The following is a 13,625-nucleotide window of genomic DNA, read 5'->3' on the forward strand; positions in this document are numbered from 1 at the left end:
TTATTGAGAGGGTGTTGTAAGCTGGCATGGGCAGCTAAATGCTTGGCTGTTCCTCCAATCCCATCACATGGAAATTTGTCATGGCTGGTGCCAACGAAGTACCACTCAGACATACTACTACAGCTATGTGTACATTCTTGTGAATCACATGATTATGCGTTTGGGGCTTCACTTGACTGTAAAAGCTCATATTGCAAATCTTGGAAGCACCTCATGGTACATGTCTGCTGGTAAAGTTGTACCCTCAGCTGACTTACTTACCAGCAGCATTATGGAGCCAAACTGTGCCAAAAATTTTCATTCGTTAATTTTTTGCCTACTTTGCTGACCTGTAGAAATGGAAGCACATTTGCAAAAGATTTCAAACTTGGCACAGAAACTTGCCCCAAGGTATTGTAACAAACTGCAAAATTTCAGATTCCGCAAATCTATCCTCTTCTGGTTTGCCTCCTACCTCTCCCATCACACCTTTAGTGTATGTGTTGGTGGGTCCCCTTCTGCTGCTACTCTGCTAGTGGTTGGCATACCCCAGGTTCTGTCTTAGGACCCCTTCTCTCTCTATACCGCTTCCCTTGGTGCCCCGATCTCCTCCCATAGTATCACCTATATGTCCTGCTGTCATCTGAAAGTAAACATGTGCAAGACTGAACTGCTTCTTTTTCCTCCTCTTCCTTTCTCCATCTTGGTAAATAATACTGTCACCGTTCCAGTCTCCTTTGCTTACAACCCTGGAGTTGTCACTGATTTTGACCTCATTTTCTATGCACATCCAACAAACTGATAGAGCCTGTCGCTTCTATCTCTACAACACCACTAAAATTTGCCCCTTCCTCTCTGAGCACATTACCTGGATTCTTGTCCACACTCTTGTAACCTCATACTTAGATTACTGCAATCTACTTCTAACTGGTCTCCCACAGTGCCGCCTTTTCCCCCTGCAATCTGTGCAAAACTCTGCTGCATGGCTCATCTTCTACCAACCTCATACACTCATGTCACCCCTCTCATTAAATCACTTCACTGGCTTCCTATCCACCTTTGCATACAGTTCAAGCTTCTATTGCTGACCTACAAGTGTGTTCATTTTGCTGCTGAATATCTCTCCTCCTTAATATCTCCTCAATATCTCTCCTCATACACCTCCCAGAAAACTCTGTTCCTCAGATAAGCTGCTCTTAGCTGTACCTTTCTCCTCCACTGCCAATTCCAGACTTCTTTCCTTTCATCTAGCTGCACCCCTATGCCTGGAATAAGTTACCCGAGTTTGCCTGCCAAGCCCCTTCCCTTATCTTGGTTAAAAGCAGATTGAAAACCTACCTTTTTAATATAGTTTTCAATCCATAACCCTACTCCCAACTATCCACCAACCCAGCCAGCAGATTAACCGTTCTCCTTAACTGTATCCATGACATCCTGTTTGTCTGTCTTGTCTGTTTAGATTGTAAACTCTTTTGGGCAGGGACTGTCTTTTTTGTGACTCTGTACAGCGCTATGTACATTTGGTAGAACTATAGAAAAAATTAATAGTAGTAGTAGTAATAATGATTCTAGAGATTTTTTTCTCCATTATTTTTATATCAAGCAGTTAAGTTTCAGAATACTTTACCTGATCAGGTAATTTTTATGACAAACTATGCGCCTTGTCATAAAACTATCAAGACTATCTTATTTAAGAATTATGTACGTATTAATTTACAACTTTAAGGCTATGTATGTTCCAGTTCTGTTGCTGGTTTTATATTATGTAATCCACAGAATATGAATCATAAGTAATTTAATATAAGAAAATCAGTAATACATGTAAAGTCAACAAGCTATTAAACAGAGTCGTCAGAAAGCTAATTAATATCTGTAAAGCCTGTAACTGTGGACATTCCAAACAATATAAATAGGTTAAATCAAAACTATCAACAGAAATGGCACCTCTGTGAAGAGATTATTTAAGAACACATCCAATTATCAGTGTTTAGGGAACAGTTGACTCAAAATAAATCAGAATTGTTTGCTGAAGGTTAAAGTTGTGAAAGTCATTGAAAATATCAGGCAAAACAATGATGCTGGTTCCACCTTGATTAAAGCAGTTGATTTGAGATTAAATTAGTCACTGACATGGAAAAAAGCCACACACAAAAAAACCCTTTATGTACTTCACTAGGGGAGGAAAGAGTGAGCCACAAGACTGGTAATATTCACGCTTATATCTTATTTGGAAATTACCTTAGCAATGGTATCATCAACAACTTAATTTTGTTTAACAAAAAAAGATTTCCATACAAGATAGAAATGAGCCTTGGTTATGGGTCATGCGTTTGATATACTGTCTTCCAGTGGTGGAGCCAAAGCAGTTTATATACGAGGGGCAGCTGAAAAGTTCTCAGCCCAACCAACAAAGTTGAGGCAGTCTCCATCGAGGGCTTTTCCACTTTTTTAGTTCTGTATTTTTCCGACGAAACGAAAAAAGTAGAAAATCACTGGACTTAAGTATATAGCACACTCAAGGGAGACTGCCCCAACTTTGAAAGGAAACTGCAATGAGAGGAAATAGGATGAAGTTAAGAGGTGATAGGTTCCGGAATAATCTGAGGAAATACTTTTTTACAGAGAGTGGTAGATGCGTGGCACAGTCTCCTGGAAGAGGTGGTGGAAACAGAGTCTGTCTGATTTCAAGAGGGCCTGAATAGGCACGTGGGATCTCTCAGAGAGAAAGACGTAATGGATACTGTGGATGGAAAGACTAGATGGGCCATTTGGCCTTTATCTGCCGTCATGTTTCTATGTTTCTAATCTGCTTGGTACACAATCTGGGGTGATGGAGGGTTAAGTGACTTGCCCAGTTTACAAGGAACTGCACTGGGAATCAAATCCGACTACTCTGGTTTTTAACCCACTCTACTAACCATGACATTACTCCTCCACTCTTCCTGCCTGGCTTGAAATAATGTCCTTTGCACAAAATAGATAAACAAGTGGCAATAGCTTTCATTTTGGCCAGGATCAGAGTGCCTCTAAATTAAACTCTGGACAAACCTGAAAACTATAGAGATTAGGTTCTTACTTTGATAATCTTCTTTCTTGTAGATGTGTTTAGTAGTCCTGAACTGTAGAGTTATGCATCTGAATCCTCAAGTTGTTTGCAGAATACTGTCAATCATCTTTGAACTCCACCTCTTCCCTAGGCAGCAGCAACTGCTCCTTCAGTTTGTAAAAAACCAATCAAGCAGCACAGTAATTACAGATATACTGGAAGGAAGGAAACAGGGACAAATCCCCAACACTACAATTCTGTTCTGCTCTATAACAAACATCCATTAACATTATAACATTCAATAACTGATCAAAACAGATACAAAAACGGTGTGCAATCAACACTAATCTTATAGAGAGCTTGTAGCTACTCACATGTCCTGCTATCAAGCAGAGACTCAGACCAGACTTTACTTTCTTTTCTCTTTACTCTCAGATTATCTGAGAACCAGAGAATTATCCACATTCAGACTGATCATAAGGCAGAAGGCAGGCAAAGCCTACTTACAGGGCAGGGCTTCAGAACTATTAGACACTCTACAAGAAAGAAGATTATTGAGGTTAAGAACCTAATATTTCTTTCTAGTGTAATGTGTCTAGTAGCCCTGAACCATAGAGTTATACCAAAGTAGTGCTCTGAACCTGCCTTCAAAATGTAGGACCCAAAAGTGACATCTTTCCTGGCTGCTATGTCTAATTTATAGAACCTGGTAAAAGTATAAAGGAAAGACCATGTAGCTGCTCTACTGATTTCTTCAGATGAAACCACTCGAGTCCCCGCCCATGAGGTAGCAAATCCTCTGGTTTAATGCACTTTCAATGCGATCAGCAACTGCTTACCGCAGCCAACATATGCAGAGATAATGGCAATTTTAATCCATCTGGAAATGAAGGCCTTAGACGCCAGCCTCCCTTTCTTAGCATGACTGGAAAGAACAAAAAGGTGATTCGAGACACAAAACTCATTGGTAACTTTGAAGTTCCGGGAAGCACTTACTTGACATCAAGCAGGTGCAACACTTATCTTTTTTTTCTTTGACCCCCATAGAGTGAAAGGTGGGAAAATGAACACACTGTTTGATGTGGAAGGCAAAGACTACTTTCAGTAAGAAGGAGGGAACTGTGCATAAGGAAAGCTATGCTTTCATAATCTTAACGAACAGCTCCCTACAGGACAGAGCTTGTAACTCGGAGACTCATCTTGCCGACATAATAGCCATCAGAAACACTGTTTTGACCGTAAGATCCAGAAGGGAAGCCTCCAGTAAGAGCTCATACAGAGCTCTACTGAGACCTTGCAAGATGGTGTTAAGATTCTAAGATAGGAATGGGAGACAAACTGGAGGGCGCAACTGAAGAGCCTGGGTGACATCTGGGTGAGAATCCAGAGATGAAGCGTGTAGTGCCCCCTTCAGTTTTTTCTTCTGCAAGGAGACTGTGCAGAGGGGTTTCTGATCTGCTTTATTTAGTTTTTATTATTTTAGGTTGTACATTTCGTTTTTGAGACTTCAGTTCCAAAGTAGCATTCCACTCACAAAGATGGAGATGTGCTAGGCAGTCATCCAAAGTGTGACAGGCCCCAAGATGGTGTGTCAGGCCTGTGCTGCAAGGATTGCTGCTGCTTTGATTCCCAAAGCCAGCACTTCAAACTGTCTCTTTATAGCCATGTCCACCTTGCGATCTTGAGCATCCTTTAACACAACTCCTTTTTCACTTGGGAGAGTCATGTATTTGGTGATTAAACAGCTGATTAAACAGCTGCTGGAACTCTGGTGTCATTGGGTACAGCCTTGACATAGCCTTTGCCACCCTCAGGAAACCCTATGGGGTCTCTCTCTGCTCAGTAACTAAGGCAGTGGTGTCCGGATGAATGGGAAAAAAGGAGATCTGAGTACTGGAGCCTCTCATGACTATGCACTGGGATGTGGAAAACCTCACCTCCAGCTTCAATTTCTTGATCACATCCACGGTAAAATGGTGGACAGAAACTGACTTGAACAGCCAGCGCACCAAAGTATGTTACCCTGGTCGAGTGCCATAAAAGCATCTCAGCTGCTGGACTCAACTACTGCAAGAATCCCTGGAGTCGCCAGAGGAGCACCGGAATCTATTGAAAGTGATTTCAGCGTCAGGTACTGTGAAACCAAAACCTGTGGATTTAACTTTTCCATAGCACCTTTAAAAAAGCTCCCAGTCATAGATCTGAATTCGATATGGGATGCCATATCCCAGTTACAATCTTCTTTGGGAATTCAGATGCAAAATTTGTCTACCTATTGCTCTGGAGTACTTCCTGAATCTGTGAAATTGAAACAAAGAGTGGACAGGATTGAAATGGATTTTGTGCAACAGAAACAGAAAGTGGACACATTAGGGGTTCAAAATCAACTTTTGATGAAAGAAAATGGAAATATTAACTTCAAGTTAGAAATGCTAGAGAATCTTTCAAGAAGGCAAAATCTGAGGATAATAAATTTCCCTAAGATGATAACAGTTTCCACTCTTAATATGTTCAAGAAATATCTTACAGAGATTTTGGAAAATTCCTCAGGATAACTATCCTTCTGTTTCAAAAATTTACTACCTCCCAACAGGGAAAAAGAAATTATTTGAAGATCAACAAGGCCAGGAGATGGATCTATTAGATCTTCCAAAAATTTTAAGAAACTTCAGATTCTGAGCAAATGGAAGTGGCTACACTCTTTGTACAATTGACACTGGAATCTGATATAGACTGGTTATTAAACATTTTCTTTAGATTTAAAGATAAATTATTCCTGAAACAAAAAATAAGAATGTACCCAGATGTTTCTAGAATAACTCAAAAAAAGAGGAAACAGTTTCTTCTTTTAAGACCTCAGGTCTTGAAGCTGGGAGCTACTTTTTTGTTAAGATTTTCTTGTAAATGTTATATTAATTATCAAGGAGCTAAATATATTTTCTTTGAGTCTTCAAAGCTGTTAAGATTTATAACCAGTAAAAATGTGATTTCTGAGAGCTCTTCTGTGGATGTATAGGAAGAAGGCTCCTGAATAAGTGTCTGGGTAGTAATCAGAGGTGTAATTTTTTTTTCCTTATGAAGTTTTTCTGAGTTTGATAATGTCCGCCTTTTTTATGCTTGCTCCCTCTCATATTGTGGACTAATTAACAGAACAAATGAAAATGTTTCCCTTTATTATTAGTTTTTGATATTTCCTATACCACTTAAATTTATTTCTGTTTATTTGTAATAATTATGATTAAGAATATGTAATATTAAAATGCCAATAAATAATTAAAATTTTTTTTAAAAAAAAAAGAAATAGAGGTTTTGGAGGTGGGGGACCTGAACCCTAATGTCAAAAACTCTAAAAAAAATGGAGTTTTGACCCCCCCTCCAGATTTTTCCATAGGAAATAATGGGGTTGTACTTGCAGATCAGTGAAGGTGCCTGCCTGTCAGCTTTCTTGCAGACAGAGAAAATGGAAAGGACTTTCTATCTCAGAAGTTCAATGAAAGGGCTCCAACTTAGGAAATCTTCGGGCTGCCAATCAGTCCAACCCCGACCGAGACTTCTATCCTCACAGAACCATACCCTGAGGGTTGTTGCACATGAGTCCACAGCCTGCGCTCAAAATTCAAGAGGGGGAATGGACCCCGAACCCTGAAGTAGCACACTGCAGGCTGGCTCCATAGGTCCACCTGCAAACCTGGTTCAAGGTTGGGGACTGATCATCTAATGCAGGGGTGTCCAATGTCAGTCCTCGAGGGCCGCAATCCAGTCGGGTTTTCATGATTTCCCCAATGAATATGCATTGAAAGCAGTGCATGCAAATGGATCTCATGCATATTCATTGGGGAAATCCTGAAAACCCGACTGGATTGCGGCCCTCGAGGACCGACACTGGACACCCCTGATCTAATGTATGCATATTTAACAGAAATTAATTTAGTGATTTCCATTTCATTGCCATCTTACAAGTCTTGCCCACAACAAAATCGTAGTAATCCACAGTAAATGCTTGGCTTTATTTTACTAAAGGAAAAGCAAATTTTATTGTTCCTGTGAGGTGATTACAGTTCTTCTCCATATCTATGGTAATTACATTAAATTTTTTTTTTTTTACCATTACCATGAATTACTGCATGTCCCCATCCCTATGTCATTCTCTTACTCCACACGTGTCCTTGGTGTTGGATTCAATCCAGACTGGTCTGATGGAGCGCTATCAGTGCCCAATGTTGAGGCAGGGAGACTTCCTCGATATCTGCACACTCCCCCCACATATGATGCAGCTCGTCCAGCCATGGGGACCAATGCGTCCAATACCAATGTTGACAAATCATGTCTCTACTCTTTTTGGTCTGTTTCAGCATTTTTGAACAGAATGGAGTGGACGTCTGACCAGGCTCCTTCGTTTTGGGGATGTAGAATTAGTATCCAGGAACTACTTGCAAATGTAAGAAGAAATTCTTGGACATATGGGATCCCTAACTGCAGTCCCTCCCGCATAGGCTTCGCAGCCAGACGTTGAACTCTCTGTAGATCCCTGAGGGTCACTCTCGGTTATAACTCTTCCTTTTGTCATTTCTCTTGTCATGCTTCTACACATTTTTCAGCTTCTTGGTCAGGATTGGGGGATGGGTGAGAGGGGTGGAAGTTTAGAATATTTGTGAAAAACAGTACTCTCCTGTGTACCAAGATCCGGGTCATAAGAACCAAGACCTGGGTCTTTGCCTTGTCCACTTGATTGTATATTTGCCCTTGCTTATTTGTTATGTGCAAATTCTGATTGTCTGCATTTTACCTTGTCAGTTTTGGTTGTCTTGAATAAAAAAAAAAATAGTTTATACATAAAACAGAGAACAGAATTAGAGGTCTCATGGTCAGGGTCTAGGCATGACAGACACCAGTTAAGGCCCTCCCCATATACACAATATCAGGAGCCGCACTAAAAATATAAGTGCTCAACACTCATATTTCATTTTATAGAATATCGCTTTAATTTTTTTTTTTTTTTTTAAAGTATTTCAATCTTTCTGTTGCCTAATGCAGTGTTTTTCAACCTTTTTTGGGCAAAGGCACACTTGTTTCATGAAAAAAATCACGAGGCACACCACCATTAGAAAATGTTAAAAAATTTAACTCTGTGCCTATATTGACTATATATAAAGTAATTCTCTTGAATAGGAATCAAATAAACACAAAGAAAGTATTTTATAATTACTTTATTATGAAATATTAAGTAAACAGAATAGTGAAAAATTATAAAATACTTTATTCAGTGCGAAACCTGGGCCTGTTTGGCTGAACACAAAGCTGATATTCTGGCTGGAATCGAAGAAAGACACACACGTAGCTCTTCGTCAACAGCTCTCAGTCTCTCTCTGTATTTGGTTTTTAGAGCATACAAAAATAGACAAATATACCCTCCATCCTTTTTATTAAACCACAATAGCAGTTTTTAGCGCAGGGAGCTGCGCTGAATGCCCAGCGCTGCTCTTGACGCTCATAGGCTCCCTGCGCTAAAAAACACTATTGCGGTTTAGTAAAAGGTGACCATATTGTAAAATATAGACAGCAGATATAAATTCAGAACTGTGCATAGTAAGTGAAGGGAAGTTTTCATCTCTGGGAATTTACCCAGTTAACTATTAAGTTATTTGGGCAAATTCCTTTGAAAACTGTGGTAATACTGCCTCCACTTTGCTAAATTTAAAATAAAATCATTTTTCCTACCTTGTCTGATTTCTGGTTGCACTTTCTTCTTCTGACTGTGCATCCAATCTTTCTTCCCTTCTATCAGCCTGTATGCTTTCTCTCCTCCACACCTCATTCCCTCCCCCAACTTTTTCTTCCTCTCTCCCTGACCTTTCTTTCTTTTTTTCTGTTTCTCTTCTTTCCTTCTGTTTCCCTGCCTGCCCCCTTTCTTTCTTTCTCCCTGCCGTTCCCCAAGCCACTGCCACTGCCGCTGCCATCGGGGAACAGGACCCACCAATGGATAACAGGCCCCAAAGCCGACGCCGACACATGCTCTCCCTGACGTCAATTCTGCAATCGGAGAGGAAGTTCCGCCCAGCCAGGCAGCGATTGGCTGGCCCGAACTTCCTCTCCGACTGCAGAATTGACGTCGGGGAGAAGAAGACTTATTGGCTCGATAGATTAGATCGCCAAGACAAAGTGAGTCCTGGGTGATCGACTCACTTTGCCTTGGCGAGCTACTGGCGCCCCTGCCTCGGGCCCCCTGTCAGCTCCGGGCCCCTGAATGCAGGACTGGTAGTACTGCCCTGATGGCGGCCCTGCGGCACACCAGGCAACATCTCGCGGCACACTAGTGTGCCGCGGAACAGCGGTTGAAAAACACTGGCCTAATGTATAATAATGGTATGTTATTCCAAGTTTCAGGACCGATAAAAGAAAAAGAGCTTACTCTAGTTGTTATTCCAAGTTTCAGGTCCGATACAAGAAAAAGAACTTCCTCTGGTTGTCTGCAATCTCATATGCTTCATAGTTGGAATATTCAGGTCCCCACAATCTGCTGAATGCAAGGTTCAAGATGGCATATAATATCGACCAGATATTTTGGTGCCATCCAACATATGCATAGATACGTTAACAGCAGCAATTTGTACTGTATCCTATATTCCATTTTTAACCAGTACAATTTGATGTAAAATTCTGACACATGATCATATTTCGTAATCCCAAACAAAACTCAAATAATCGAGGTTTGGGTTACTTGCAGAGCATGAATCGAGGTCGTCAATACACTTAACAAAACAAGGTTACAGTAATCCAGGATATACAAGACAACTGTCGAACATATTTAAAATCAGCTCCAGATAGATATGAACCAGAAAAAAATAAATTTGCAGAAAAAACTAAAAACAAAGGGGTAAGTAGAAATTACCTAGAAATCAAAAATGAGAAAAACCACAAGTACCACAAAAGAAGCCATTCTGAAAAATAGAAAATTGAGGCGATGAGGAAAGCTCATTAAACAAAATCTCTCTGCTCCACAGAAAAACAAAGGCTGCTGTGCTCACATCGGGTGGAAGGCACTTGTTGCATGTGCAATGTGATGCTGCTAAAAGCTTCTTAAAAACACAGAATGCTGGGTAGCACCCACACTGGGGCTCTGTCAGTTGATGTCACCCATATTTGAGAAACAATGTTGTTTGTCCTTGGAGAAGCTTTGGCCAGTATACAGTGATTTATACCAACTCTATACTTGAAATGATAAGTAGCACTGAAGATTTTTAGCATCCATACAGTACAAAGTGCCTTACCTGAAAGATAGCAAGGCCCCAAAGGTTTGTGGTCCAGCATCCATACAAGGCATGCATCTAAGATCGATCACTAAATTCTTGGAATCTAAATCTTGTAACATTCTCATCCATTCTTTAGTTATAACAAAGATCGATTACTGTAATTCTTTATTAATTAACATCACTCAAAAAGAAAAACGACGTCTTCAAATTATACGAAATACCGCTATTAAATTGATTTACAATGCAAAGAAATTTAATCACATTACACCTTTATTGATCGATGCTCATTGGCTTCCTATAAGCCATCGTATTTTATATAAGGTATTGCTGCTTATATTAAAAACTTTAACTTACAATGAGCCCCAGTTTAAATCAAGAATGTTAATCCCTTACAACCCCATTCGCTCTTTAAGATCATCCTCCCAAAATTTATTAGTCATACCGTCCCTGAAAACAATAGGAACAAGAAGATTAGACATGTTCTCTGTAATGGGCCCACAATGGTGGAATTCTCTCCCACAATATATTACAATCGAAAGAGATTTACATTCTTTTAAAAAATCTTTGAAAACACACCTTTTTAAAGACGCTTTTAATTCTTAGTATTATTTAATCTTAGCATTTTAACTTTTAATCTAACCCTTCCCTTATGTTTTTTCCCTATTTGTTTTCCTAACTAAGACAGATGTAATCTTTTCCCTTTCTCTCCCTCCACCTCAAGTTTGTCCTGTCTCAAACTTATGTTATTGAGTTTTAATATCTCTATATTTTATGTTTTATTTTGTACATCGCTTTGTAAACAGATTTAGCGATAAATCAAATGTTAATAAACCTTGAACCTTAAACTTAAATTTTCAGGCCACGGTTTATTTAAAGGCCAGTTATCTGATTGCAAACTGTACTGATGAACAGACCTTTTTACACTACAAACTTATTTTCTTTTTGTACCTCAGGAGTGCATAGAGGAAAACAGCCTCTTCCATTATGACTTCAATTCAACAAACTTACTGTTTAATTCCCCTTTTTGTTTTATTTAATGAATGTTCATAAATATCAGATGCTGTCTGTGTTTCAGGCTACTTTGTTTGCAATACCCAAGTTATATTTGAACACAGACATTGGTTCAAATGGAGGCTTCATCAATTGAGCAAGAACAACATTGAGGTCCCAAACCACAGGAGGCGGTTTGAGAGGAGGTTTGAAATTGAAAAGTCCTTTCATGAATCTGGAAACCACCAGATGAGCAGAGAGGGGTTTCCCTTCAATAGGCTGATAGAAAGCCGCAATTGCACTGAGATGGACTCGGATCGATGTAGACTTGAGGCCAGAAGTGGATAAGTGCAAAAGGTAATGCAAATCAGAAGATAAGGAGGAATGTTGAGGTTCCTTATCATGAGAAAAACACCACGTAGAAAATCTAGTCAATTTTTGGTGATAGCATTGTCTAGATTTAGGTTTCCTAGAAGCCCAACCCGACCATGTGCCTCAGGCCGCGCCCCCAGGTGGGACCTAAGGCTCCAGGGCCTATTCTGATTGGCCCACGCGCCTTAGGCCCCACCAGTAGGCGGAGCTTTAGGACGGATGGGCCAATCCGGCCTCATTCCTTCGTTGGCTGCCTGCCGGACAGGCGGGTTTGGCTCCCGTCTGTCCGGCCAACTTCCAAAGGTACGGGGAAGGGGGGTGGGGGGGTCGTGGGGGTCGGCCAGGGGGGTCGCGGGTCGGCTGGGGGGGCGGTCGGAGGTTCTTGGGGGGGGGGACGGTCGTTGGGGTGGAGGGGGGTTTGCGTCGAGGGCAGGAGGGCCTGGGATCCCTCCTGCCCGTAATGTAGTGCGGGGTGGGGTTAGGGGGTCGCCGTGGCCAGGAGGGTTTGGGCTCCCTTCTGGCCCAATATTGTCGGGAAGTCGGCGGTCCTTCGGGGTGGGGGTGCGAGTGGTCCTGCCGGGGGGGGGGGGATGTATCGGACGTCGGGGAGTCGGCCGGGCAAGAGGGCTTGGGCTCCCTCTTGCTCCGATCGTGGATGCGGGTGCGGGTGGGAGCGCGTGCGAGTGGTCGTTCGGGGTGGGGGTGCGAGTGGTCCTGCTGGGGGGGTGAATCGGGCGTCGGGCGGGGTGGGAACTATGTTTTAAAACTTTCGTATACCGCGCTCACGCATATAACGCGCGAGGGGTATGCGCGGTAGGTAAAAACGCGTATAACGCGCGCGTTATATGCGTGAAAATACGGTAATCTGTTTTGGGTTTAACAGTAGTCTAGAATGTAGAAAACAATGATTTAAGTAGACTGGACTATGTATCCTGGATCAGGTTTACTAGCCTGATCATCAGAGTACATTAGGAGGTAATCCATAAAAATGAGACTTAGCGAAGAAATAAGCATGGCGGGTTATATAACCTCCTGTGTCACACAGGAGACCACAGCAAGCAATAATAAAGCCATTGTTATGGCCCTTACTTTACAGTGGCAAGCTATAACACTCACTTTGTCTTTTTTGTCTTGCCTGGCATAAGGAAAGCATGGAATGACTGCAGTAACTCGGGATGATGATGCGATCTTGCAAGCATTGATCATGATGAGAAGTTCCATCAAGTTGTCATTGATTTCTCCACAGCCACTCTGTATGATGTACACATCTTCCCCTCTCACACTTTCACCAATCTCTACACTATGAGACAAAAAACAAAACAAAACCAGATGAAATGGTAAACAGAAGTAACTTGGTTTCAGCTAGATCCAGATTTCTCATTTTGGCATATGTGCTATGCAGGCACTGTGGGCTACAAGCTAATAAGTAAGCTTATCTTTAAAAATGTATTAACAAAGACTATTAAATAGGAATGCATAGTAAGTAGGGTTGTACATCAATTAAAATTTTTAATTGTGCGATTAATCGCATGATCCAAATGGAAAAAAAAAGAGAGATTAAATATGTTTAGCATGTACATCACTACAAGGTGGGCTTTAAGGACCTGATAATTTATTTTTATAATCATCTTCCTTCCACTCCATTCCATGGGCACCATCTCACTCCCCGACCTGCCACTCCCACTCTCCCCTGGGTACCCTCTCTCCTCAGGCATCATCTCCTGCCATTTCTCTCCCCTTTTCCTTTCCTTCCCTTCCATCCCCTGGAACCCATTTTCTGCTTCTTTTCTCCACCTCACAATAAATCTTTGCAGAACACCCATCATCTTCTTTTTTTCCCTGCCTCCAGGTACACATCTCTCTCTCCTTTTTTCTCTGAGCACTTCTTCTTACCTCTCCCTGTACTTCCCCCATTGCACGGGTATTTCTCTCTTCCTCCTCCCTCCCACTGTGGTCTGATATGTCCCTCCCAAAGACAAAGGAAAAAA

The 13,625-nt window shown here is 41.4% G+C and overlaps 1 protein-coding gene across 1 annotated transcript in view; it reads right to left on the minus strand.

The window, feature by feature from the left end:
• The window catches only part of PRPS2 (phosphoribosyl pyrophosphate synthetase 2), a 101,456-nt gene that overhangs the window by 58,970 nt on the left and 28,861 nt on the right, over nt 1-13,625 (minus strand). Inside the window, exon 2 of the mRNA XM_033949809.1 lies at nt 12,754-12,937. Within this exon, the coding sequence (XP_033805700.1) occupies nt 12,754-12,937 (184 nt within the window). The remainder of the gene's footprint in view (nt 1-12,753; nt 12,938-13,625) is intronic.

Source organism: Geotrypetes seraphini, chromosome 6 (assembly GCF_902459505.1).
Source record: "Geotrypetes seraphini chromosome 6, aGeoSer1.1, whole genome shotgun sequence".
NCBI lineage: Eukaryota > Metazoa > Chordata > Amphibia > Gymnophiona > Dermophiidae > Geotrypetes > Geotrypetes seraphini.